The sequence below is a fragment of the Misgurnus anguillicaudatus genome, chromosome 13, assembly GCF_027580225.2.
Source record: "Misgurnus anguillicaudatus chromosome 13, ASM2758022v2, whole genome shotgun sequence".
Lineage (NCBI taxonomy): Eukaryota > Metazoa > Chordata > Actinopteri > Cypriniformes > Cobitidae > Misgurnus > Misgurnus anguillicaudatus.
Genome location: NC_073349.2, coordinates 8,833,453 through 8,861,427, shown reverse-complemented (window position 1 = coordinate 8,861,427; position 27,975 = coordinate 8,833,453). Strand labels below are relative to the sequence as shown.

At 37.0% G+C, this 27,975-nt stretch overlaps 1 protein-coding gene across 1 annotated transcript; it reads left to right on the top strand.

Moving 5' to 3' along the window:
* The first annotated feature begins 55 nt into the window (after nt 1–55).
* Nucleotides 56–27,975, top strand: prpf6 (PRP6 pre-mRNA processing factor 6 homolog (S. cerevisiae)). Its single transcript, XM_073874968.1, has 21 exons — nt 56–303; nt 705–867; nt 1,022–1,147; nt 1,224–1,295; nt 1,425–1,601; nt 4,708–4,848; nt 4,956–5,050; nt 5,138–5,294; nt 10,036–10,198; nt 16,052–16,170; nt 16,265–16,483; nt 16,619–16,741; nt 16,843–16,964; nt 17,052–17,190; nt 20,448–20,567; nt 23,736–23,916; nt 24,028–24,157; nt 24,248–24,339; nt 26,691–26,805; nt 26,958–27,084; nt 27,482–27,975. Exons 1-21 carry the CDS (start codon nt 113–115, stop codon nt 27,632–27,634), a joined length of 2,925 nt encoding a protein of 974 aa, XP_073731069.1. The 5' UTR covers nt 56–112; the 3' UTR covers nt 27,635–27,975.

Genomic DNA, 27,975 nt, shown 5'->3' with positions numbered 1-27,975 from the left:
CCATTTGGGGTCGCTAGTCATACGAATGCATTTTAAAAGCGTTCGCGTTTACGTCACAGGAAGTGCGACTATTGTTGTGCCGGAAGTGAAGCGTGTTGTATGCAGCGCAACGATGGCGAGCGCTACTGCGAAACAACCCGCAAAAAATGCGAATAAAGCCTCGGCCGGAGGCACCGGTGGGGCTGCAGGCGGTGCCCAGCCTCCGCCGCTCGCGTCTCCGCTCATGGGCGGGTTAAATAAAAAGAAGAAACCGTTTCTGGGCATGTCCGCGCCGCTCGGATACGTACCTGGTCTTGGCAGAGGGTGAGAGACCAGTATCCATAATATATTATATAGCCGAAATAACAATTGTAGTAATAATAATACCAGTCCCTTGTGAGGACTTAAAATTATTTAAAATAAATACAAACATTAAAAATCGAGTTCTAGTTTTTCTAGCTTATCCAAACTCGAGAAAATTGTTTGGATGCCTGTGGACAATTTTGTGACTTGAAGTCTAAAGGGATGAAATCTACTGATCTAAACTACAGCAGAAACGTATAAACGCTGTATTGTCACTGTATGGTGCATGCAAAGTTAAATGATTTCTGTTTTAAATAGTTTAATACTTGCCTGTGCCAGGACTGTGGTGTTGTGTTGCTTTCTGTAATTTCTTTCTTTCTATAATGTTTTGATGTATTCATTGTATTGTATGCATTCTGCAGTGCTACGGGTTTCACCACGCGTTCTGATATCGGTCCTGCCCGTGACGCAAATGACCCAGTGGACGACCGTCACGCGCCTCCGGGCAAGAGGACAGTTGGTGATCAGATGAAGAAGAATCAGGAGGAGGATGAGGAGGATCTGAACGACACTAACTATGATGAGGTGCTCCTATAAATGAATGTGTACATAAGGGGGTTTTAGTTGTGCACGTTCAGTCTAAACATTCATTTGGTGTCCAAAGTCATTGTTTTAAATTTTGTGAATACATTTTATAATTTGGTATTCATTATCAAATTTGTTCTTCTGTACCTCCCAGTTCAACGGCTACGCAGGCAGTCTTTTTTCTAGTGGGCCGTATGAGAAAGATGACGAAGAGGCGGACGCCATCTACGCTGCCCTGGATAAGCGAATGGATGAGAGGCGCAAGGAAAGAAGGGAGCTGTGGCCTTATGTCTTCTGCACGTCTCTGTAATCATGTTGTATCATTTGGCTCATTTTATTTTATTGTCAGGGAGCTGCGGGAGAAGGAAGAGATTGAGAAATATCGTATGGAGCGTCCCAAAATTCAACAGCAGTTCTCCGATCTCAAGGTCAGTTAATTTGTTAATAAACCATCACAGCTGAATGATTAGTTCTTTGAACATTTAGATGTAAAATAAAGACACAGTAAATCAAAGAGTTATGAAGGACAGTACTGTAATATTTTCTTTCTCCTCCAGAGGAAGCTGGCCGAGGTGACGGAAGATGAATGGTTGAGTATCCCGGAAGTGGGTGATGCCAGGAACAAACGTCAAAGAAATCCACGTCACGAGAAGCTCACACCTGTTCCAGACAGTTTCTTTGCCAAGCATCTTCAGACTGGAGAAAACCACACTTCTGTTGACCCACTGCAAGGGGTGAGTTACAGCCACTTTAAAGGGGCTCTAAGCGAATTCACGAATCATTTTTTGTTTCATACAGTAAACATCTCTTCACTATCTGCTTGCTGCCTGTCCGCTGATTAAACCGTAAAAAAGGCGATCTCTGTAGACAGCCCAGGCTCCACAAACCGCAATAAAAACAAATTTCATTTTAATTTTGATACATTTGTATTTTTTAATATGTAGAGCAATTTATTTAATTTGGATAAATTTGTCTGTCTTTTATCAGACTTATTTAGCGAAAACTTGAGAATTTAGTGGGGCAGAGGGGCTCCTCCCCTAACAGATGTTATCTCACTCCAAACTTTTAAATAAAACCTGAGAGCCTTGCATTCGCCACAACAAACTTAGTCAGACATTTAAGTTCATCACCTGATAGAACACAATAAGTTTTAAAAGTCTGTTGATAATGCAAAACAGGCAAGACCATCAACCCTCACTCAACCATCCATGTCATGGTCTCATTTAACCACTTATGTTTGTATTGAACGTAGCCTACTGCACAGTTAATTTTAGATGGTTACAGTTATTGTTTTCAATAGCCAAACCAAATTTAGCCTGTTAAATACCAAATAAACATATTGTTTATGTATACTTTCATTCTTTCTTGTTTGTTGCTTGATAAGAAAAAAAATCGGATCGTAATCGGCCAATTTGCTTGTTAAGAAAATCGGTACAAAAACCGGCCATGAAAAATCTAGATCGTGCATTCCTAATTTCCGTGATGCGAAAAACATGGACGGAATCCAAGCATAAAAATAGAATTTACTGTACAATGTGGAATGTCACAGAATTTGGCAAATTTTGGATTCAGTAATTTTCAGTACCCAATATAACTCATTAAACAGCAAATAAAATGACAGAAATGCGCAAAAACATTTTCCTGTTGTGTAATGTAGTGTTGTCACAATACCAAAATTATTGTTTCGATCGATACCATGTCAAGAAATTCGATTCCGATACTTTTTCGCTATTTTTCCTGAAAAGGGAGAAACACTCTCAAATCTCATTGCTGTGCTTTATTTTAAAAATGGGACAACATTCTAATCATATAACACACGAATAAATGAACATATGAACAGCAGATATATTAAACATTTAAGCAAAATATGAAATATATCAAAATATAAAAAATAAATTAGAGCAATGGCATTAAAGGTAAAAAAAAACTAATTTTAGCAGCATTATCTCAGTTTGTCTCTAGTGAGCATTAGCATAGTAAAAAAAAGATAAACAAGTACTTTAACAAATATATTGCTTTTATTAATGTTTGTTAATGTTAGTTACACGTGTGGTCCAATCTAGAGGTTGACCGATTTATTGGCCGGACCGATAATTTGGCCGTTTTTTGGCATATTTGCTGCAAAATTATGCCGATTAATAGGCAGGAGCGTCTGCGGGCGCCTAAGCGTTGTTGTAGAAGTCGTGACGCTGCCTCTTGCTGCAAGCAGATCGCTGAGGCTGTGTGTGTGCAGCCGTGCCTTGTTCACAAACAGCTTTAGAAAACGATGGCACGATTAAGCAGCCAGTACAACAGCGCGACGGGCTTATGTCTCACGGTGCACCGTCCGTGCTGTCACAAAGATTGTGCTCGTTTCATGTGATTAATGAGTGATGATCTTTGTTTGCGTGACAGAGTGAGCAGAGCCGCGCACGCACCCTTTCTGTCTTTAAACCGTCTCTCTGCTCTCTCCCTCGCGCATATTACTCAAAACAAAACTGACACGATGGCGAAAAGTCGGAAAGACCAAATCATATCCAGCGAGGAAATGTTTTCAGTGTTGTTACACTAACAGTTTGTGGTAACACTTTATTTTACGGTGTCTTTGTTACACATGTCACAGGTAATTATTATAGTAATAACAGTTAATTATGCATAATTACATGCAACTAATCCTAAACCAAACCCTATTCCTAACCCTACAGTAAGTACATGTTGTTGATGATTATTACTTGGTACTTAAATATATAATTACAATGTAAAAGTGACGCCTTAAAATAAAGTAATTTGTTTACAGTTTTGCGGCGCTCAGCCTGGATAGCACACAACGCGTCCGATTCGCGAATTGACTCCTTTGAACCGATTCGTTTGAATAAACGGTTGAAACAAGAAGAAGTCATTGTCAGAACAATCAGTCACTCATAGTGCCTCAGAAATGAGAATGTAAATGTGTTTAGAAAGATTTGTCCTAAATAAAAGTCTAAACTAAAAAACATGGACATTTACTATGTTAACTTTTTGATGAATAAATAATTTATCAGGTCTATCAAATAAGGATTTTATCCTACAAAGCAATAAAAGCCATGGTAAAAAACTGATCAAAGAGCAAGAAATGATGACAGCAGAGTGTCTGGTAATATCTGTGTCTGATAAATGCATGGTGTGAAGGTTTTTTACATTTAAAATATCTGCTAATGATGAGGACATTTCGATTATTATGTACAAATAGAAAATCGGCCAAACATATCAACCAATAAAATAGGCATCATATATCGGCTGTCCTGATTTCTAAATATCGGAATCGGCAGGCAGAGAAAAAACCATATCGGTCGACCTCTAGTCGAATCGTAAAGTTGAGCTACTGTAGCTGAAAATGCTAAAAAAAATGAATGCTGGTTCTGCTAGAAAGGTGTAGTGAAGTCCATGCCTCGATGGGTCAGGGCTGTTTTGATGACAAAAGGGGGACCTACACAATATTAAGCAGGTGGTCATAATGAAGCATTAAAATCATTCACTTATTGCCAATCATTGCAAAATTGTGGTATCTGCATTTGCGCTATTATCTTGCGGCCCTATTATTAAATTATGCATATTGTCTGTATGTGGCATGTCTTAATTGTAAGAGTACCCATATCCCATATCAGTGCAATCTGCTCAGCTTTCATTTAAAGAAATGAAACAATAATGTCCGACAGCTTCAAACAACACAGCTTGCTTTTATATTATTAAAAAGTTCATGTTAGCATGCACTATGGTAAGGTCATGTGACAATAGCGTATAATATCCATTTTAGACATACTTTTTGTTTTCTTTGAAGCTTTGTCGTGTTATATATATATATATTTATAATTATTTTTCCAGCAATTTAGTGGTCTGAACACACCATTCCCAGGCGGCCTGAACACACCCTACCCAGGCGGCATGACACCAGGTGCAGGAGATCTGGATATGAGGAAGATCGGTCAAGCTAGGAACACTCTGATGGACATGAGGCTCAGTCAGGTGACACATCACTTTCCGATTTCCTGTGTACTGCTTTCAGATTGATGATGTATCAACAGATCTTTGATCACACATGCTTGACAGTATTTGTATGGTGGTGTCTTCAGGTTTCTGACTCCGTGAGTGGACAAACAGTCGTTGATCCTAAAGGCTATCTCACCGATCTCAACTCTATGATCCCCACCCATGGAGGAGATATCAGGTACACAGTGTGATCCTAAGTACCCGATGCACTTTTGACATGGGATGTTTGTATTGCAATCGGTAATGTAATTTTGTGCGTGTGCAGTGACATTAAGAAAGCACGTCTACTATTGAAGTCGGTGAGAGAAACAAATCCCCACCACCCTCCCGCCTGGATCGCCTCCGCACGTTTGGAAGAAGTGACAGGAAAACTGCAGGTGGCCAGAAACCTCATCATGAAAGGCACTGAAATGTGTCCTAAGGTGAGACTCTAATACGTGCGCTTGCATGCAGTTTTACAAAGTATTTTCTGAAAATAAGGTACATAAAAGAATGTAAAGCTATTATTTATTAAATAAAATAACTGTGATGATCAAAATTTTTATAAAATAAATTAATCTCAGAGGGTCGAACTAAATATATAAGGGAGGATGATGCCTTCTCAACAGTTTACCATGAGGTGACCACCAGCTCCATGTAAAATAAAATAAAAATGTATTTGGCCAATAGATCTTTATATTCACAAACATTTATAAATTATATAAAAAATAATTTGCTCAATTAAATTAAAATGCTAGTTTATGCCATTTCCAATTTAAAGGAATATTTTACACAAAAATGATAATTAGCCCATTTTTTTTACTCGCCCTCAAGCCATTCTAGGTGTATATGACTTTCATCTTTCAGCCAAACACAGTCAGATTTATATTGAATTATATTCAGGCTTTTTTCAACTTTAAAATGGCATCAGATAGTGCCCCATTTTGAAAGCTCCAAAAAATACATATATCCATCAAAAACTAAGCAAAGAAGTTATTAAATGTCTTCCAAGGCGAATCCATGGTCTAAAATATGGGCTAATTGTTATTTTGTTGTGAACTATTTATTTAAAACTGTGTTGTTTTTTTGGACCAGCGCCCCATCCATTATCCAGGTACCTTAAAGGAATAGTCTACTCATTTTCAATATTAAAATATGTTATTACCTTAACTAAAAATTGTTGATACATCCCTCTATCATCTGTGTGCGTGCACGTAAGCGCTGGAGCGCGCTGCGACGCTTCGATAGCATTTAGCTTAGCCCCATTCATTCAATGGTACCATTTAGAGATAAAGTTAGAAGTGACCAAACACATCAACGTTTTTCCTATTTAAGACGAGTAGTTATACGAGCAAGTTTGGTGGTAGAAAATAAAACGTAGCGCTTTTCTAAGCGGATTTAAAAGAGGAACTATATTTTATGGCGTAATAGCACTTTTGGGAGTGCTTCGACTCGGCGCAGTAACACCCTCCCTCTCCCATTATGAGAGTGAGAAGGGGAGCGGACTTTTCGGGCGAGTCGAAGTACTCCCAAAAGCGCTACCACGTCATAAAACACAGTTCCTCTTTCAAATCCGCCTAGAAAAGCGCCACGTTCTTTCTGTACCACCAAACTTGCTCGTACAACCACTCGTCCCAAACAGGAAAAACGTTGGTGTGTTTGGTCACTTCTGGCTTTGTCTCTGGATGGTGGCATTGAATGGGTGGGGCTGGGCTGGATGCTGTCGGAGCGTCGCGGCGCGCTCCGGCGCTTGCGTGCACAGACACAGATGATAGAGGGATGTATCAACAATTCTTAGTTAAGGTAATAACATAGTTTAATATTGAAAATGAGTAGACTATTCCTTTAATGGCCCCCACCAAAAATGAGCTAAATATCTTCCATGAATATATGCTGATAAATGTTTTTCTTTAATAATAGTAATGATGATGATGATAATATGAATGGCGTATTTTATTTTCCTTCTTTTTATTAACAATATTATTACATAAAGCATGTCACTTAAAGGGGACATGTTATGAAAACTGCCTTTTTTAATGACTAAGTGCTATATTTGGGTCACCAGTGCTATCAACCTAGAAAATGTGATAAAAATCAACCCAATAACTTAGTTTTGGTAAACCATTCTCTGCAAGCATGTAAAAAAAATAGGTAATTTAAATTTGGCTCCCCTTGTGATGTCAAAAGGGGATCTTATTATAATAATGCCACCCCTTAATCTGCACTATCCAACAACAGCACTGCCATTACTTGCAGAGAGGGAGAGAAAATAATTGACAGCACAATTGAGTTTCAATTTAACAAACCACCATCATGGCGATCAGTGTTTGCATTTCGTCAGCTCATTTGCATTTAAAGGACACACCCAAAAATTGAAAATTTTTGCTCACACCTACAAAGTGGCAATTTTAACATGCTATAATAAATTATCTATATGGTATTTTGAGCTAGAACTTCACACGTGTACTCTGGGGACACCAAAGGTTTATTTTACATCTTAAAAAAGTCTTGTGAAATGTCCCCTTTAAAGCCAAATGACAGGTTTGATTTGCTGGTAACTGGATAGTTGAAATATTATTATCAGTTTTACAGAGAGTTGAAAAAGCTACATTCTAGTCGTAGCTCTAAATACTACAACTAAACTCCATATTAATTTTAATATACAGAGCTAGCCTACTTCTGAAACAAAATATAAGTTATGCTGTTGGAGATTTGCCATTGAGTGTTGTTTTTAATAGGTGATAAATAGGTGAGTCTATGAGAGGCTTAGGGGCTATTTTAAGAGTTATTTTTATTGTAAATATAATTGTTTCATATTACTATGTTTTATTTTATTAGGTTTTGTGTAATAATGTATTAAAAAATATTCTAGATGCGTTTTTTTATTTTATTACTGACATGTTTTTAAATCGTGTCTTATTGATTTGATACGCACAATTTATATTTATTGCAATGTTTCTCAGTGGTACCACCCCATTGAGAAACGCTGATTTAAAATATGTAAAATATGTGCATGTCCAATAGGGGGCAGTATGTGAAAAGCTTTAGGAGTTTAGCCAGTGTTGATTGGTTTCCATAGTGACAACATGCCGTCAGTAAAATTCCTTTTCCCGAAATACTAAATATAGTGCAACAATGTCATAAATGTGTCAAAGTTAATGAATTTAGCCTCGTGAGCTGTGGGATTTATTGTGTCTTTTACTGCTTATCTTGGACTCAGATTGACAACAGGAAATACAAATTATGTGTGTGCGCACAGCTTCATTGAGTATTGGGAAATTCTTGCTGGCTCATTAATTTTAGTTACATCTTAGCAGATCTTCGCATTTTAGCAGTGCTTAGCAGATTAACACCAAGATGATGGCATCTTAAAAGCTACCGAGCCACCTTCAAAGCATGATTTTGGGCAATGATGTCTAGGTAGGCTGCTCACTAGGTTTTGAAACACAGGTGTTTCACATTTACTTTTGTTAACTTTCCCAATGTTAGTTTTGCAGAAATAACACACTTTTGGAATATTTCAATTCAGGGATGCATATTTATGCATATCGCAAAGGCTGTTGTACAAAGCAGCTTACATTCGCTTTAAATGTTCCCCTGTAGTTGCTAATTTTATCACTTAACTCCTCTTTGAGCATCATAATAGTTTATGTAAAAGTTATTCCTGTGACGGTAATTTCTTCATGCTTTGAAATATCTTGAATGTAACTCTACACCCTTTGCTCATTTAGTATACGCGGATCTATGAATATGCAATATAGTCCCCGCTAGGGATGCATAACGATTAATCTCAATTAATCTATAGCACAATAAAAGTTTTTGTTTACATCATATATGTGTGTGAACTGTTTATAATAATTATGTATATATAAATATGTAATTTTAAGAAAAATATATATTTACATATTAAGTATTTATATATAATATATAAATTATACATAAATATACAAATGTGTATAATAAACATTTCTTAGATCTATACATGCATGTGGGTGCATTTATCTATACTAAGTTATGGACCATAGATATGAGTATAAACTTAAAAACAACAATAAAAATGTGATTTTTTTCATAACATGGGGACTTTAAACGTGAAGATTTTTGAAGTTTGTTTCCTGGGAATTGAACCCACAACCTTTGAGCTGCTAACATAATGCTTTACCAATTCAGTAACAACAAACAAAACATTTAATTGCATTTTAGTACAAAATAAAAAATAAAATGTAGACTTTACCCATACAAAATCACTATGTATAGACATTGTATTCGTATGTATGTTTGATCTGTGACGTGTGTGTTGTCTGTTTATGCTGCGTTAACACCAACCGCGTTTTAGGTGTCAAAATCACGTCTACCGCGCCTAGTTTGCTGCTTGAAAAGTTTGAATGCATTCGCGCGTCTAGAGCGAAGTAGACGCGCGGAAAAAGCAAGCATTTGATGCGCGTCAGAGGTAAAATCCGCTTCTTGTGGGAGGGGCAAGTGCTATGCAGTTGTCTATTTGCAAGATGACTGATGTTGATTGTGCATCGAGAGAGTTACCGGTTTGTATTTGGTAACCTTACTGTAGGAGGAAAATAAACGTCATGTGACTCAAAAGTGAAATGTGTATTACAACTTACCAGGTTGCCCAATGTCCTCACTGACACTCTTCCAATTCGAGGTATTTTTTCCTGTCTCCATTGAAATAAGAACTTGTGTCGTATAGCTCCGGGTGACTGCTTACGGACAATATCAAGCGTTCCTTCAGGTTGACTTCGGGCGGGGTTGCCACCACAGCAGCAAGCAGGCTCCTGATTGGTTAACGTGGCGTGAAATTCTGCCAAAGTTCAAATTTTGCAACTCACGTCAAACGCAAAATGTACAAAAAAAGCACCATTCGCGCACAACACGTCAGGCGCTCAATTTGTGCGAAAGAGGCGGAATCGCGTCTTCCGCGCCAAGCGCCTCATTTAACGCCACGAAACCCCCTGACACGCGTCAATGCGTCTCCACATTACTTAACATTGAAATCACTCGTGCTTCACGCCTCTACTGCGGCTGGTGTAAACGCAGCATTAGAGTTTATTTAAATAGAGTCATTATGTATGGATGGTATTTAATTTCTATATGCATGAGTAATCTATATTGTGTGTGTCATCTATTGATCTGCATTGACTCCTTATGTATACTTATTGTCTTTTATAGAGTGAGGATGTGTGGCTGGAAGCGGCCCGACTACAGCCAGGAGACACAGCAAAGGCCGTGGTTGCCCAAGCAGTGCGTCACTTGCCTCAGTCTGTGCGCATTTATATCAGAGCTGCTGAACTAGAGACGGACATCAGAGCCAAGAAACGAGTGCTCAGGAAAGGTCAGCGGTTGCTTTGCGTTAATCTCCCTCACCCTCTCTCTCCCTCCGCTTTCTCAGTCTGCATACCTCTATGACAGAGATAGATGAATCTGTTCATATGTTTGAAAGCTCTATCAGTCTTGGCCTGTTTAAACATATTGGATTTTCTTTTTAAGAAAACACATCTCCCACCACAGACTGCTGGTAACTATAATGTAATGTGATATAAGTAATTAACTTCTAATTAAAAATCCCATGGATAAAGTACTGGTAGTACCAGTTTAGTGAGTAATGACATTAGCATCTAGAGTTGGACAGGGTTTGCATAGAACAGGGTTACGACAACACCGGCGTTTCTTTAGTAGATAGCAATGCCTCATGTCTCACTGCAGCAAAAACTTTTGAACTATTGCTTTTGAACACAAAAATGGACAATTAATTTTACTCTGCTTAAGTACATTTTACAAGTATCAAGTTCTACTTGTATCAGTTGTATCAGTGTTTTTGTTTTGAAAAACTTTTACTTCTTGCTCCAGTACATTTCATAAACCATGTCATTTTTCTACTTGTAAAAGTTTTGTACTAAATAAGTACTTTATTATTAAAAATATAGGATGTATTAACTTGTACTCAAGTTAATACGGTTTTCATATCGTAAGTGCTGAGGGGTTAGTTGTTACACATTGTTACAATTAACCCCGCTGGGTCAAAATATTTTCAAGTCTACCAAAAAAGTTGCTAAGAGCTGCAGACAATTATTAGTGCGTAGGGGATATTAATATGACATAGCATTGGTTTTGGTATCTTACACACCCAACTTAGAAAAACATATGATGAAATAATTTACTTGCATGCCACCAAAACATTCGTTCATCAATAACTCTCTGGAAAAACATTATACATTTCCAATAATTTGCGGGAGATCGTCTTTTGGCAGCATGAAAAAAATACTGGAAAATCAAAACGCTCAACCTTGTGCAACAATGTAAAGAGTCCGTGTTACAACTAACCCCGCGTTAGTTTTTGCCTGGCGTACCCCTACTTTATTCTCACCATAAATATAGCCTTAGAAGCTGGTATGGCGTTTAAAAGAAAAGAAAGAAAGAAGTTCTGTATCAGTTGTATCAGTGTTTTTTTTTACTTCTTGCTCCAGTACATTTCATAAACCATGTCATTTTTCTACTTCTAACTATTGTAAAAGTTTTGTACTAAATAAGTACTTTATTAGTTTGTACTTGAAATTATTAAAAATATAGGATGTATTACTTGTACTCGAGTAAAAAAAATAACTTTTAATACTTGCATACCTAAAAAATCAAGGACGTTCTAACTTGTACTCACAAAAAAAAAATCATTACTTTTAAAACTCGAGTACGTAAAAAATGACGATATTTTAACTTGTACTGAACTAAAAAAATGTTTACTTCAAATACCTGCTTTCGTTAAAATTTAGGACGTTATAACTTGTAATAGTAAAAATGTTTACTTCTAATTCTTCCGTACATTAAAAATCAAGGACATTCTAACTTTTACTCCCAAATTTTTTTTACTTTTAATACTTGCGTATGTTAAAAATGTGGATGTTCTAATTTGTACTCAAGTAAAACAATTTACTTCAAATACTTGCTTATGTTAAAAATCTAGGACGTTATAGCTTGTAATCAAGTAAAAATGTTTACTTTTAATTCTTGCGTACGTTGAACATTTAGGACATTATAGCTTGTACTCACATAAAACATTTTAACTTTTAATACTTGCGTATGTTAAAAATGGGACGTTATAGCTTGTACTCTAGTAAAAATTTTTACTTTTAATACTTGCGTACATTAAAGATCAAGGACATTCTAACTTTTACACGCACAGTTTTTTTTTTACTTTTAATACTTGCGCATGTTAAAAATGTGGATGTTCAAATTTGTACTCAAGTAAAACAATTTACTTCAAATTCTTGCGTATCTTAAAAATCTAGGACGTTATAGCTTGTAATCAAGTAAAAATTTTTACTTTTAATACTTGCGTACGTTAAAAATGGGACGTTATAGCTTGTACTCTAGTAAAAAATTTTACTTTTAATACTTCCGTACATTAAAGATCAAGGACATTCTAACTTTTACTCACACACATTTTTTTTTACTTTTAATACTTGCGTATGTTAAAAATGTGGACGTTCTAATTTGTAATCAAGTAAAAATGTTTACTTTTAATCCTTCCATACGTAAAAAATCGAGGACGTTATAGCTTGTACTCACATAATTTTTTTTTACTTTTAATACTTGTGGACGTTCTAACTTGTACTTGTTAGTAAAAATGTTTACTTTTAATACTTGCGTAGGGGAGAGCGGGGCACAGTGCTTTTTGGTTTTGGCCTAATCATTCAAAACATATTTGAGTTTGATTAATCATATTTTTACACAAGCAACACACACATCTCTGCTACAAATGAACATTTGAAGTTTGTTTCTATTACTTACCATTCTTGGACAATTACACCAAACGTGACAGAAGTGCAAACGTTACAACTTACCCCATAGGTGAGGTTAATTGTTACAGGCAGGGGGTTAGTTGTAACCTTTGCTAAAAATTAAGTCAAATATTTCAATACCATTTTATCTATATACTTGAAGTGGATATTGTTTATATGTCTGTCTATAATAGACAGGTATCAACACTGTATTCATTCATCCAGCCCTTTTCTAATTCAATTATAAATGGATACAAATGTCTAAAAATGTGAGAAAAGCAGCACAATTATGACAAAACATTTTTTATATGTGACCCAGTCTCTAATAACCATACTACAGTTTTAAATTCTGAGATAATGAGCATCAAAGTCTGATTTTAGTTATTAATTTCATTATGATTTTAATCTTTGACGTGACCTTATTCAATTAATATTAAAGATATGAACAAAAATATATGTGACACATAATTTTTGATAAGACAGGCACAATTATTTTGTTGGCAGCCAGCAATAATTCGTGTGTTGCCTATTTAAAACAAGAATTACGCTAACGTTAGCGTTTTTCATATCGTAAGTGCTGAGGGGTTAGTTGTAACACAGCTGGGTCAAAATATTTTCAAGCCCACCAAAGAAGTTGCTAAGAGCTGCAGACAATTATTAGTGCTTAGAGGGGATATTAATATGATAGCATTGGTTTTGGTATCTTACACACCCAACATAGAAACTGAAAAAAACACCCCTACGTTATTCTTGCCATAAATATAGCCTTATTATTAATTAATAATTAACTTTTTTTTCAGAATTAACTTTTACTCACATTTTTTTTATACTTGCGTACGTTAAAAGTTTAGGACATTATAGCTTGTACTCACAATAATTTTTTTTTACTTTTAATACTTGCATACGTTAAAAATGTGGACGTTCGAACTTTTACAAATGTAATAAAATGACTTTTAATACTTCCATACATTAAAATGCTAGGACATTCTAACTTTTAAATTAATAATGGCTACTTAAAGGGGAGGTTCAATGGTATTTCATGCATTCTGACTTATTAACACAGTTTAAGGCTATGTTTACATTAATGCGTTTATCCTTTAAAACGCGTTACTTTTGCTACGTTTACGCCTTTCATCTACACTACATCACCGTTTTCGACCCTCATAAACGGATTCGTTCGCAAACGCTGAAGACCCTGTTTTAGTTTGAGAACTCAGACGTTGCTCTGAGTGTAAATGAACGTAGACGGAGTCTTATGTAAACGAACAGCTGATATTAACGTGACAGCGCATCATTTTCAAAGTAAAAATTATTTTATTCATGTAAATGTTGGTTTGCAACGGAGGTTTTGCCAAAAATAGTAAACATCTACCAACCAGCTATTATAAACGCTATATCGGATTGTTTTAACATGTATTCTTATAGACAATATCTGTTTTATATTAATGTTTGAGTATTGTTGGGTTTAATGTGTTTATGTTTTGTTTAAATTTAGATAGCTTACGAAAGATAGACTGTAATTTTAAACGCCATATAGACATTGCAAAGGCCAATATGAAGGGAGAATTGTAATGGGTCAGACTTTATTTTCCAGTTTAATGTAAGTTTTGTTTGCTACTTTAAAATGAATTTCGTTTCAGATAATTTGTCTCTTAATTTTAATTGATGTTTTGTTGATAAGTTTTGTGAATATAAATTAATAAAAACAATAAACTCAACGTCATTAATATAATGCACGTTAAGGCCCTTGCGCTTTTAGCTATTTGTGTGTTGCTAGCGGAGGACGTGCACGGACCTCGCACACTTTAAAAAAAATAATGCAATAAGCATTTCTGGTAGGCTCAAGCAACACTTCACCTCTTACTATGTTTGATTGAAGTTTGCATTTGCTGAAATTTATTTTTGCTTCAAGTTCGCTACTGTTCAGTACTGTTCACTTGAATGCTTTCTTTTTAAATCATAAAGACCTTTCTGTTTAGTTATAAAATCAAAATTAACCTATTAATCATATTAATATGTTGTAGGGGGGAGCTAGAACAGTATAAGTGTTTGTTTTGTTTAAATTTAGTTAGCTTACGAAAGATAGACTGTAATTTTAAACGCCATATAGGACGTTGTAAAGGCCAATATGAAGGGAGAATTGTAATGGGTCAGACTTTATTTTCCAGTTTAATGTAAGTTTTGTTTGCTACTTTAAAATAAATTTCGTTTCAGATAATTTGTCTCTTAATTTTAATCGATGTTTTGTTGATAAGTTTTGTGAATATAAATTAATAAAAACAATAAACTCAACGTCATTAATATAATGCTCATTAAGGCGATTGCGCTTTTAGCTATTTGTGTGTTGCTAGCGGACGTGCACGGACCTCGCACACTTTAAAAAAATAATGCAATAAGCATTTCTGGTAGGCTCAAGCAACACTTCACCTCTTACTATGTTTGATTGAAGTTTGCATTTGCTGAAATTAATTTTTGCTTCAAGTTTGCTACTGTTCAGTACTGTTCACTTGAATGCTTTCTTTTTAAATCATAAAGACCTTTCTGTTTAGTTATAAAATCAAAATTAACCTATTAATCATATTAATATGTTGTAGGGGGGAGCTAGAACAGTATAAGTGTTTGTTTTGTTTAAATTTAGTTAGCTTACGAAAGATAGATTGTAATTTTAAACGCCATATAGGACGTTGTAAAGGCCTAAGAGTTGGTTTCCTCATGCTAAACGTAGGCAAAGTGTCAAAAAAGCAGTTGGACGCAACAGCTTTGTTTAATATCAAGACTCAACAATGACACAAAAGAAGAAGTGTGTTTTTGGATGTAAGGAGAAGGAAGCCAGCATTATAGAAACAATGGATACATTTTGTTTATCCAGGGTAGCAGCAGATTTTTGCTTGTATGTTTGTTTAACGCTGGATTTCATTGAAAAGTCCCAACCGGGTCATAGGCTGCATGCGGTAAGTAATGTTGGAAATAGGCGCTTAAGTGCATATTATATAAACGACAGGAACATGTAGTGAATCAAAAGTTATCCAGAGTGTTGCCTGACTCGTGACTTGCTCCTCCCGCAGTTTGTTACTCCTTCCAAATTTTTCCATACATTATCAAAAAGAATCTGTAAAGCTGATCTGTCTTTTATAAATCTGATAAGACTCTTCTGAGATATCAAGGATGTAATGCTACTCTATAGGTATTCCAGATTAACATCAGATACGCAGCAGATAAACAGCATGTGTTATGGACGCTTTAATACTTTTACTGGAGCAATATTTTTTGTTTAAGAGTATCTTTTACTCAAATACTTGACTTGTGTGCTATGGTCACCACTGTAATAAAAATGCTATTAAAAGTAATAGTCTATAATTATTCAGTTAAATTCAAGTTACCGATTTAAGTCTTTGAAATGTCTTTCTTCACAGCTTTGGAGAACGTGTCTAAATCAGTGCGCTTGTGGAAGACTGCTGTTGAACTGGAGGAGCCAGAAGATGCTAGAATCATGTTGAGCAGAGCAGTCGAGTGTTGCCCGACCAGTGTAGAGGTACACAAACACACACACAAACAGAGTCCTAATCAGCAAAGACTTGTACACATTTTCATGATCCATAAAAGTCTACCTCTGCTTTCTCACATAGCTCTGGTTGGCACTTGCCCGGTTAGAAACGTATGAGAACGCTCGTCGGGTTCTGAACAAAGCTCGTGAAAACATTCCCACAGACCGGCATATCTGGATCACAGCTGCCAAGCTGGAGGAAGCCAACGGAAACACTCAGATGGTGGAGAAGATCATCGACAGAGCCATTACCTCACTGGGGGCTAACGGTGTGGAGATAAACCGCGAGCAGTGGATTCAGGTCTGTCAACTCTTTTACTTGCGTTTGATAGTGAACGATTCAGTAGTGCAGCGAAATTCAGAGAAAGTGGCTGTGTGGACAAAACACATTAAAGACGTGTTAAAGGAAGACTGAACAGTTTGTCTTCTTTCTCAGGATGCAGAGGAGTGTGATAAGGCCGGCAGTGTGGCCACATGTCAGGCTGTGATCAGAGCTGTAATTGGGATTGGCATTGAAGAGGAGGACTGTAAACACACATGGATGGAGGACGCTGACAGTGTAAACATAATTTTGCCTAACCAAACTGAATTCAATTTGATGTCTGGATACATGTCTTCAAAAGCTGTAATATTTAATTATCATTGGTTGTTGTGTTGTAGTGCGTGGCTCATGGCGCTGTGGAGTGTGCCCGTGCCATCTATGCCCACGCACTTCAGGTCTTTCCCAGCAAGAAGAGCGTCTGGCTGAGGGCGGCTTACTTCGAAAAGAGCAATGGCACACGGTGAGAAATGAGCTTTACTCATTTGATTCTGTTAAATAAAGGTTTCTGTAAAAATATGTGTTTGATCTGTTAATCTCTATTTTTCAGAGAGTCTCTGGAGGCTCTGTTACAGAGGGCTGTTGCTCATTGTCCTAAGGCTGAGGTGCTGTGGTTAATGGGGGCTAAATCTAAATGGCTAGCGGGTGATGTTCCTGCAGCCAGAAGTATCTTGGCTTTGGCCTTCCAGGTTAGTTCACACAATCCCTTGACACCATTACTGGAGGTGAAACATTAACAATATAATTACTTGTACTTGGGAGATAAGCAACACTGTGACACATAACTAATGAATGTAAATGATACTTTAATTAGCATTTACTTTAATGGGATGTTTACATGACAACATTTTTAATCATAAACAGGAAACTTTTTTTGTGTTTTGGCTGTTCATTTAAATGACAATAAAAGTCCTAAAAAAGCAAACTTTTAAAAACGGATTGTAACGACAAAATGCAAATTTGTGCGAATTGTGACATTATTTGCGTTTTGCATGTTTAGTCTACATGTGCAAGTACTTCACAAACATAAAAATGACAAACTGCATGACTGTGTTTGTTCTGTTTAAAACACCACCGTTTTTCAATAATTTACTATGTTCTTACCTCAACGTAGACACATTAATACATGCCTATCTTTTCTCAAAGCTTGCACTGAAAGGGATAGTTCGGCCAAAAATTATATTAAACTCATGATTTACTCACCCCGAAGCCGTCCGAGATTCATATGTCCATCATTTTTCATACAAACGCTTTTGAAGTTATTTTAGAAAATTTTTTATATTTTTCAGTTAATCAAATGTGAAGTTACGTCCTTCAAGTCCAAAAAAATGTGCATCTATCCTTCACAAAATAAATCCAAACAGCTCCACGGTGATAAACAAAGGCCTTCTAAGGAGCCGTTTCTCAATACCAAGTACGCCAAGTTCGGACTTGTGTCCTTCCTAGTTCGGACTTGCAAGTTCAGACTCGGAAGAACGAACTTCTGACGCGAAATGCATTCTGGGAAACTTCGCTGTCATACGTCCACACAAGTCTCCTTTGATGCATCCTCGATAAAATGGGCGGATCAAGAACACATCCGGGGATTTTATGTGAACTTGGACTTGATGCGAACTTTGAATTGGAACAGTACTTGGGCCGCGACTGATGACGTTTTACAAGTCCACAAGAACGCAAGTACAGACAAGAACGCATATTGAGAAACGGCTAGGGTAATCCGCGTTGTTTTGTTGTAAAAAATTCACATTTAAAACTTTATAAACGAAAATAACTTGCATCCGGTAATGCTGCTATCTTAGTTGCGTCCGCATTCTAGATGAGAGCTTACGCAGCGTACGGAGGTTACTCTGCTGCTGCTCTGTACCCCCGCCCTCCGAATTTGTCATACGCCACTAAGAAAAGTACATACACTATGCTAATACTCTCTCCTGAATACAGAGGAGTCGAAGATGGCGGCGCTACCAGAAGGTAGTTATTTTTGTTTATAAAGTTTTAAATATGGATATTTCTACAACAACACCGCGCAGATTACCCTCAGAAGACCTTTATTTATCATCCTGGAGCCGTTTGGTTTCTTTGGGGAAGGATAGATGCAATTATTTTGGACTTGAAGGACATGGACCCCGTAACTTTACTGTTTAGCAGCTGAAAGATAAAAGACATTTTCTAAAATAACTGAAAATGTGTTTGTCTGAAAAATGATGGACATATGCGTCTCGGACGATTTCGGGGTGAGTAAATTATGGGTTTAATATCATTTTTGGCCGAACTATCCCTTTAATCTTTGCACAGCGCGTCATGTATGTGTAAGCATTTAGCCTAGCCCCATTCATTCCTTAATTTTTTATCTGCTTAAAAAATCAACACATTTTATTTTGAGCCACCATACTTACTCGTGTAACTACTCATGTAACAATCTTTAAATAGGGAAAACATGGAAGTGTTTGGTGGCTTCTAAATTCATCCCTGTTTGGAACCTAAGGATAAATGGGGCTAGGCTAAATGCTAACACATTCACAATGCGCTGTACAAAGATTAAGTGCACGCATTGAATAAAGATAGGTATGTTATAATTTATCTAAGTTGAGGTAAGAACATGGTGTTTTTCTTTAAGATACTGAGTTTATTTACACTTCTCCAATAAAGTTTATAAAATGTTGCCGCTTTATTGTCCAGGGTTATTTTTAGTTATAAATTTACCTTGTTTTCAAACATATTTGTCAGCCGACCCTCTTGACATAAATTATTTACTTGAAGTACCCCCTAATATTTTAAGTTTATATTTCAATAATTTAATAACGCATGTTAAACTTAAAAAAATATATTTTATTTTTTTATCCATTTAAAGTTTTAATCAACAGTACTTTTCATAGTTATTGGTATTATGTCCTGTTATTGGACTTTCATCTGATAATTTTTTTTTATTGGTACATAAAACGTATCCATTTTGCATGTTCTTAGTTTTTACTTTTTTGATATATTGTAGTGTTGTGTAATGGTCACATAACATGCAAATTAGACAAAATATAAATTTTTGTTGGTAAGTGATTATTTAACTTTTTATTTTAAAATTATTTGCATTTTATGATTGAATTGTAATTGTTTTTCATCAACCCCCTGCAATTCTCTTGCGAACCACTTGGGGTTCCCAAATTCTTACCCAAACTAAACCTCTTGATTGTTTGTATTAATTGCTTGGTAGAAGATGTGTATGTGCGCTCGGGTACACAAGTACTCAAACGTGACTCTAAGAAAAAAGGAAAAATTTACAAAAAGGCACATCCCTAATGTGCTTATGCGCAAAGTGTTTTTTTACAAAGTAATACAGCCAACTACTGGCCTTTTATGCAATATACAGCGTTTTTTATTGTACATATTACATTTTTCAAAAATGCAAAATACTTTTCAATTTTTTTACTACATTGTTGTCATGTAAATGTAGCCTAAAGCAATCATATATAATATTTTTTAGCTGTTTAGCGCAATGTCCCAGTATTAAAATTCCAGTGTACTGTGGGAGGGACACTGCACTATTTGACAGAAAACTTCATCAAACAAAAAGCTAAACATGTCGCATATCTTTGGAAAGCTGAAATTCTTGTGATTCGAATGATGTAAACCGTTTTAAGATACAACCAACACAGCAGGTACAATTTGTGTCTTTTTAGGCATTTTTTAATGGGTTAAACCTCAGATCAAACAAGGCAAACATTGCGCATAGACATAACATGCAAGCTCAAATAACACAGAACTTGCAAGAAGTGTCAGTAAAAAACATCAAATTAAAGATGCAGAACCGACAAAAATATGCCAGAGATTGAATTGCATTTCAGTGTACACATTCATTTCCCGAAACTAATCGTTCCACTTGTAGCATCCAGAGATTCAATGACATGATAGCCAGTAAAACCTCAATCAAACTCTTTGTGTCTGTCTGTTGTAATAGGCTAACCCCAACAGTGAGGAGATTTGGCTGGCTGCTGTGAAGCTGGAATCGGAGAACAATGAATACGAGAGAGCGCGCAGGCTGTTAGCCAAGGCCCGCAGCAGCGCCCCCACTGCCAGGGTGAGTGACCCACGATTCAGATCGCCCACTTCCTCTAAGGGCGTAGCCTCTGCTGTTTCATGCAGGGGACACCTCTGTGCTGGGAACATGTTTCATTTTTTCATGTTTTGATTTGTGTCTCTTGAGTTGATCTTAGAAAGATTTCATGTGTTGAGTGCTTGTGCAACATGTTGAATGTGAATGTCTTTACATATGTACACTATGAATATGTAAGAATAAATATATTTTGGCAGGGCAGGTTTGCACGTGGAGTTAAAGCTTAGTTATGTGACATGATACAGACTTTTCATTGCATAACGGGGTCCTGACTTTGCCAAAAGTTGAAAGAAAATAGTTTTATCCATTTCTTCTTTGAAGATTTGCCAAGCTTATATAATTTCTTTGTAGATTTGAAGCAGTTGTTCTTGCACAATAGGGATCAACTGGGGAATGTTGTGCCACTGTTATACCCTCGACTTTCGGTACCCTTTGCGCTCACATCAGAATTATAATGGGTGCAGTTGACTGGAAATTTGCACGGTTTCCACGGGTCCTTGAAATCCTTGAAAGTTTGTGAATCTGGGGAAAAAAATTCAAGGCCTTGGGAGGTTTTTGAAAATATACATGCATAGATACAGGTCATTGAAAAGTGCTTGAATCTATTTTATGCAAGAAGTTTTCTGGGGAAAAAAATCCATATTATAAAACGGGCAGTTGGTTCTTCATTCTGATTGGTTGAAACGCATTCTAAGCCGTGATAAAATACCCCGGTAAACCCACGGTTCAGACCGCATCACATAAGTATCACTGCGCCACTGTTGCTGCATACTGATTTATGAAAATAAACACCACAGTCTTTAATCATATTTTATATTTTTCTACAATTGCACAATTAATGGCGATATCCAGATAAATGTCAATAAATATTGTTGAGTCATCTCGTCGATAAAGAGAAAACGTTGTCTGAGGAGTTTCTAAGTCAAGTTCATACATCCGTATTATCCACTAGATGGTGATCTTACCCAACTTAAACACTGAAGAATTAACTCAACACTGAAAACACAGCGTGTAAGTTTTGATGGCTTTGAATCTGATCTCTTACAAAAGTTCTTCACAAAATTGAATTATCTCTTTTAGCTGAAAATTTGAGAGGTGATAAGAGAACAAATGAAGATAGGATGAAAGTTTTTTTTGTTTGTTTTTGTTTGAAAGCAATGGTCTGTTCTTTTATTTGATATTTTATGTTTATTTAAAGAAGATAATTTTTCTCTAAGGCATTAAACTAAAACTGGGTGGCAACTTAAAAAAAAAACGCTGATGGGGAAAGAGTTAAAGTTAAGCATGCTTCCAAGCATATTTGATCATCACTTCAACAGTTGCACAATATAAATGTTAATGTATGAATTAGATGAATGTTGGTTTATAAAATAAACACCACATCTTTAATCATATTTTCATTGTGTCTATGCTGCGTCTGTGTTGGTTGGGAACGGCATGCGCTCTGTTTCAGTCACACTTGATTTTGAAGAACTACTTTGTTTGGCGAAAGAGTAATATTTGTACTAATATAATTACAACTTATTTGTGTTTTATTTTATAAAATTCCGCTAACGTTATGCATATGAAGTAACCGTTTTATAAACGCAATAACCCCCGCGAAGCAGTGGGGTTACAGTGCATTTTATAACGGCTAAGGGGGTTTTCCGCTTTGCGTCGTGCCTACCAACGCCCCTTAGCTGTTATAAAATGCACTGGTAACCCACTGCTTCTTGGGGCTTATTGCTTTGTCATTCCCTGTGTAGTGTAGGATAATATCACAAAAAATCTAGACTTTTTAAGCACACGTGCTAAACTGTTCGCTTTAAATGTTTTTATCTTCTGTACAATGTTGATTCATACCAAAATGCTTTTTTGCATGGTTGTGTTTGACACATGAAAACGTCTCGGGTTGCGTATGTAATGTGGTTCTCTGAGAAGGGAACGAGACGCTGCGTCTCCCTTGCCATACTTCCTGCGTCCCTGTAACACCGTCTTTGGCGATATTTCAGATAGCGATATACTTCCTGGCTCCCGCGTCACCCTGTCTTTGTCGTTAAGCCTCACCTTTGGTTGATTTTAATATACACCCCTGGAAGCATCCCCAAAGTGTCACTGCAGTGATGCAGCACAAGTTCCATCGAAAGTGAACTGTAACAATGTATCTATAAAGGTAACACGATGTAACCATGTCCCCACATTTAGTCCTTGAATTTGAGGGTATTGGATCTGGAAAGTCCTTGAAAGGTCCTTGAATTTAAAGTTAACTAAGGTGTGGGAACCATGAACTTAGGATGGTGATGCTACTATAGTTTACTCACAAATGTGCACACATTAGAGAGGAGCTGGCATCCCACCAAAACTAGATTTGCTTTAGGACACTGGATGTATGCTATGCATAGATATTTTTGTGTCCAATATGCTATTAGTGTGCTAGTAATCTGTAAAATGATTAATAATGATTATTAAGTATCATGTAAGGTTATCAGTGGACAAAAATTTTGACTTTGAAGGTCAAATGTAGTGTCATGTAGATAATTTCAAATCTCAATCTTGGTTTCAAATAGCTTGAACGTTTAAATTTAGATTGTTAATCTCTATATGTGATGGGCCCTAACTAGATCTAAACAAGTTGTGTGCTGTTTCCTCAATGAAAGGTGATAGTTTACCCACTGACACATCTTTTTGAATAAATGTGTGCCAGGAATTGTCAAAAGCACTCGTGGATGGTAACCACCTGATAACCGATGTGCCCTTTTACCATCTTAAATAAGTGAGATTTTTAGAAGGAAATTGTGCAAAGGATTAAAGGTGTCCTGAATGTCCTCCTGTCTGGGCTTGTTTAACTGTTGGCTCAGAAACAAGTGTCAGCATTAAGACAAATATCACAGGATCAGATGAACCTCAAGCACTTGGCAAGATTCCTCTTAAGGGATAATGTTATCAGAAATATCACTATTATGTTTTCTATGGAAACATGACGTGAGAGGTTCTAACGGGAAAACAATCATGAACATCTTCCTGGTTTCCATCCTCAGGCCCCCCCCACCCTCGTGCAATTCAAGATGCATCTTTTCATCAAGACAGGCAATTATAATGTAATTGTTTTTGTATGAATAAATCATGACTGTCATCTGTGTGTAATATGTGCAGGTGTTTATGAAGTCAGTGAAGCTGGAGTGGGTGCTGGGCAATATAGAAGCAGCACAAGATCTTTGTACAGAAGCCCTAAAGCATTATGAAGATTTCCCGAAACTCTGGATGATGAAAGGTCAGATCGAAGAACAGACGGAGAACATGGACAAAGCACGAGAGGCCTATAACCAGGGTCTAAGTTTTAGCTCTGCAGATGTGAACAGTTGGCATGCAATGTTTTGCATTTAATGCTTCAAAGTCAACATCGAAATGGTAAAGTGCATCTTTTCTGCTGTGTGTCTTTAGCTAAAGAAGTGCCCACATTCCATGCCATTATGGCTTCTTCTGTCCCGGCTGGAGGAGAAAGTTGGGCAGCTCACGCGAGCTCGAGCCATCCTGGAGAAAGCTCGACTCAAGAACCCACAAACCCCCGAGATATGGTAAAAAAAAACTTGGGGAAGATAAAAAATACCCAAACTAGGTTTTGTATCGTGAATAGTTGGCTAACTTCCACCTTTAAAACGTTCCAGGTTAGAGTCTGTCCGACTTGAATACAGAGCAGGATTGAAAAATATAGCCAACACGCTTATGGCCAAAGCCCTGCAGGAGTGTCCCAGCTCTGGTAAGCCACATCCTTTATTAACAAATAAGCAATTAATATAAATAGAAATTATATGTATATTGGCTAATACATTGTTGGCCACAACGATGTATGATCGGGCAACCCTGACAGGACAATGAATGACGGAAGCAAAAACGCAAACGAACGATGGTTAATAAAGGTTTAATTTCATCCTTTTATATACAGTGAGGAAAATAAGTATTTGAACGCCCTGCTGTTTTGCGGGTTCTCCCACTTAGAAATCATGGAGGGGTCTGAAATTGTCATCATAGGTGCATGTCCACTGTTAGAGACAAAAAAATCCAAAAATCACATTGTCTGATTTTTTAATTATTTATTTGTATGATACAGCTGCAAATAAGTATTTGAACACCTGAGAAAGTCAATGTTAATATTTGGTACAGTAGTCTTTGTTTGCAATTACAGAGGTCAAACGTTTCCTGTAGTTTTCACCAGGTTTGCACACACTGCAGGAGGGATTTTGGCCCACTCCTCCACACAGATCTTCTCTAGATCAGTAGAGTTTGTGCTCCCTCCAAAGATTCTCTATTGGGTTTAGGTCTGGAGAATGGCTAGGCCAAGCAAGAACCTTGATATGCTTCTTACAGAGCCACTCCTTGGTTATCCTGGCTGTGTGCTTCGGGTCATTGTTATGTTGGAAGACCCAGCCTTGACCAATCTTCAATGCTCTAACTGAGGTTAAGAGGTTGTTCCCCAAAATCTCGCAATACATGTCCCCGGTCATCCTCTCCTTAATACAGTGCAGTCGCCCTGTCCCATGTGCAGAAAGAAAACCCAAAACATGATGCTACCACCCCCATGCTTCACAGTAGGGATGGTGTTCTTTGGATGGTACTCATCATTCTTCCACACGTTTAGTGGAATTATGACCAAAAAGTTCAATTTTGGTCTCATCTGACCACATGACTTTCTCCCATGACTCCTCTGGATCATCCAAATGGTCATTGGCAAACTTAAGACGGGCCTGGACATGTGCCGGTTTAAGCAGGGGAACCTTCCGTGCCATGCATGATTTCAAACCATGACATCTTCGTGTATTACCAACAGTAACCTTGGAAACGGTGGTCCCAGCTCTTTTCAGTTCATTGACCAGCTCCTCCCGTGTAGTTCTGGGCTGATTTCTCACCTTTCTTAGGATCATTGAGACCCCACGAGGTGAGATCTTGCATGGAGCCCCAGTCTGAGGGAGATTGACATTCATGTTTAGCTTCTTCCATTTTCGAATGATTGCTCCAACAGTGGACCTTTTTCACCAAGCTGCTTGGCAATTTCCCCGTAGCCTTTTCCATCCTTGTGGAGGTGTACAATTTTGTCTCTAGTGTCTTTGGACAGCTATTTGGTCTTGGCCATGTTAGTAGTTGGATTCTTACTGATTGTATGGGGTGGACAGGTGTCTTTATGCAGCTAACAACCTCAAACAGGTACTTCTAATTTAGGATAATAAATGGAGTGGAGGTGGACATTTTAAAGCAGACTAACAGGTCTTTGAGGGTCACAATTCTAGCTGATAGACAGGTGTTCAAGTATTTATTTGCAGCTGTATCATACAAATAAATAGTTAAAAATCATATATTGTGATTTCTGGATTTTATTTAGCACCTACGATGCAATTTCGGAGCCCTCCATGGTTTCTGGGTGGGAAAACTTGCAAAATAGCAGGGTGTTCAAATACTTATTTTCCTCACTGTAAGTGAGTTTGTATTTGTTTAATTGTTGTTGGGTTTTCATTTAAAAATAATATGAACCACAAACTAAGCATCTCATTTAAAGTAAAAGGGGAAATCAAGGGGTTTATTACTGTAACAATGCATGTATATTACTTTCATACCATAATGGCTAATTTATTTTGTTAATGACAGATAATGTTAATTCTTAACAAGGTTTATTAATATGTGGCCAGCACATCTCTGAAGACTAGATTCATTTTGTTTGTTTCTGTTTTGACATTTGAAGATGTTTTACTATATAAAAGCTGCACACTTTTTATTTAAGGTAAAATATAAAAATGTAAAGATTATAGTTGTAAAACTCTGTAGTATTGTGTGGCTTTTGCACTTTTAAAAGTACACTTTTATACATGAATACCCTAATTTAGTGCCTTATGTAGCTATAATAGGTGAAAAAGCTAATTGAGTAGCATTTATGTTTTTATCTGATTAGTTGATTAATTGGAAAAAAATAATCACCTGATTAATCGGTTATAAAAAAATAATCGTTAGTCGCAGCTCTAGTTTGTGTGTGTGTGTATATATATATATATATATATATATATATATGTATATGTATGTACGTATAGTCTACCGTTAATGATCACTTGTTCCTGTCAACAGGCATTCTTTGGGCCGAAGCAGTTTTTCTGGAGGCCAGGCCTCAGCGCAGGACCAAAAGCGTTGACGCTCTAAAGAAGTGCGAACATGATCCTCATGTACTGCTGGCAGTCGCCAAGTAAGACTTCTTAAATCTGCTGAAACTTTTCAATGTGAATTCTGGCTTTAATGTAACCCTCCCATGGTCTTTTGCCAAGAACAGTTTGATCTCGCCTGCAGCTTGCTTTCTAAGTTGCATTTATAACATGCTGGTGTTTTCCTAACTTGCAGATTGTTCTGGAGCGAGCGAAAGATAACGAAGGCGAGAGAATGGTTCCTGCGCACTGTAAAGATCGAGCCGGACTTGGGCGATGCATGGGGATTCTTCTACAAGTTTGAGCTTCAGCATGGAACAGAAGTAAGCATACAGTCACTATTAACGCATTTCAGGCTATAACCAGATTTATTTGAGTTTAAAGTCCTTTAAGTTCATTGAATGTTGTTTTCTTAACTTGACTTGATCAGACTGGTGAAATCAAAACTGTGACGCCAGTAGCCCGTGACAGCTAAGAGAAATTAGTTGCACCACATATTTATTTTGGCAGTGTTGGATTAGACGCTGTTGAAGCTCAACGTGCCTCTGGCCAGAAAACTAACTAGTTCAAAATGAGATTTAAAGTTGAATTTTTTCGGTCGGACTATTGTTGATGCTTTTTGAGAGACGCATTGGACTGGTGCATGCAATTGTGATGTGGTTAATACAGATTTTGCCCTAGATGTTAAACATCTTTTTCATTTGCTGTTCTGTCCTTCAGGAGCAGCAAGCGGAGGTGAAGAAGCGGTGCGAGAACGCAGAACCGCGGCACGGCGAACTCTGGTGTGCCGATTCCAAACACATTCACAACTGGCAGAAGAACATCGGAGAAATCCTGGTCCTCGTGGCTTCAAAGATCAAAAACACCTTTTGAAATGTGGAACTGACATTAGATTTCCGAATCTGTGCGTGTTAACTTTAGAGAATCTGTGGATGAATGCTCTCAAGAGATTTTTGTTTTTTAAGACCATATTTTTCCACTATTAGCCTCGTTCTTTCCCGCCGGAACAGTGACGGCTTCTTTGGGGTGTTGTCTTTGTTTTAGATATTTTTGCTGTAATACTTCTCACTCTACAAAGTCTAAAGACTTCAGATATACGAATGCCCATAGATTTGAGACCATTTGAGGATTATTGCAAGACATCGCCATTCTCTGCTTCTCATTGCTTATGTAAATGTGCTGCTTATTGGCAAATAAATGAAATGTTTAACATG

Bases quoted from the DNA above. Each gene is read 5' to 3' on its own strand.
- prpf6 (XM_073874968.1), top strand. From the start codon at position 113: ATGGCGAGCGCTACTGCGAAACAACCCGCAAAAAATGCGAATAAAGCC. The intron at 868-1,021 runs GTGCTCCTATAA...TGTACCTCCCAG, and splicing joins ACGACACTAACTATGATGAG to TTCAACGGCTACGCAGGCAG. The intron at 4,849-4,955 runs GTGACACATCAC...TGGTGTCTTCAG, and splicing joins TGGACATGAGGCTCAGTCAG to GTTTCTGACTCCGTGAGTGG.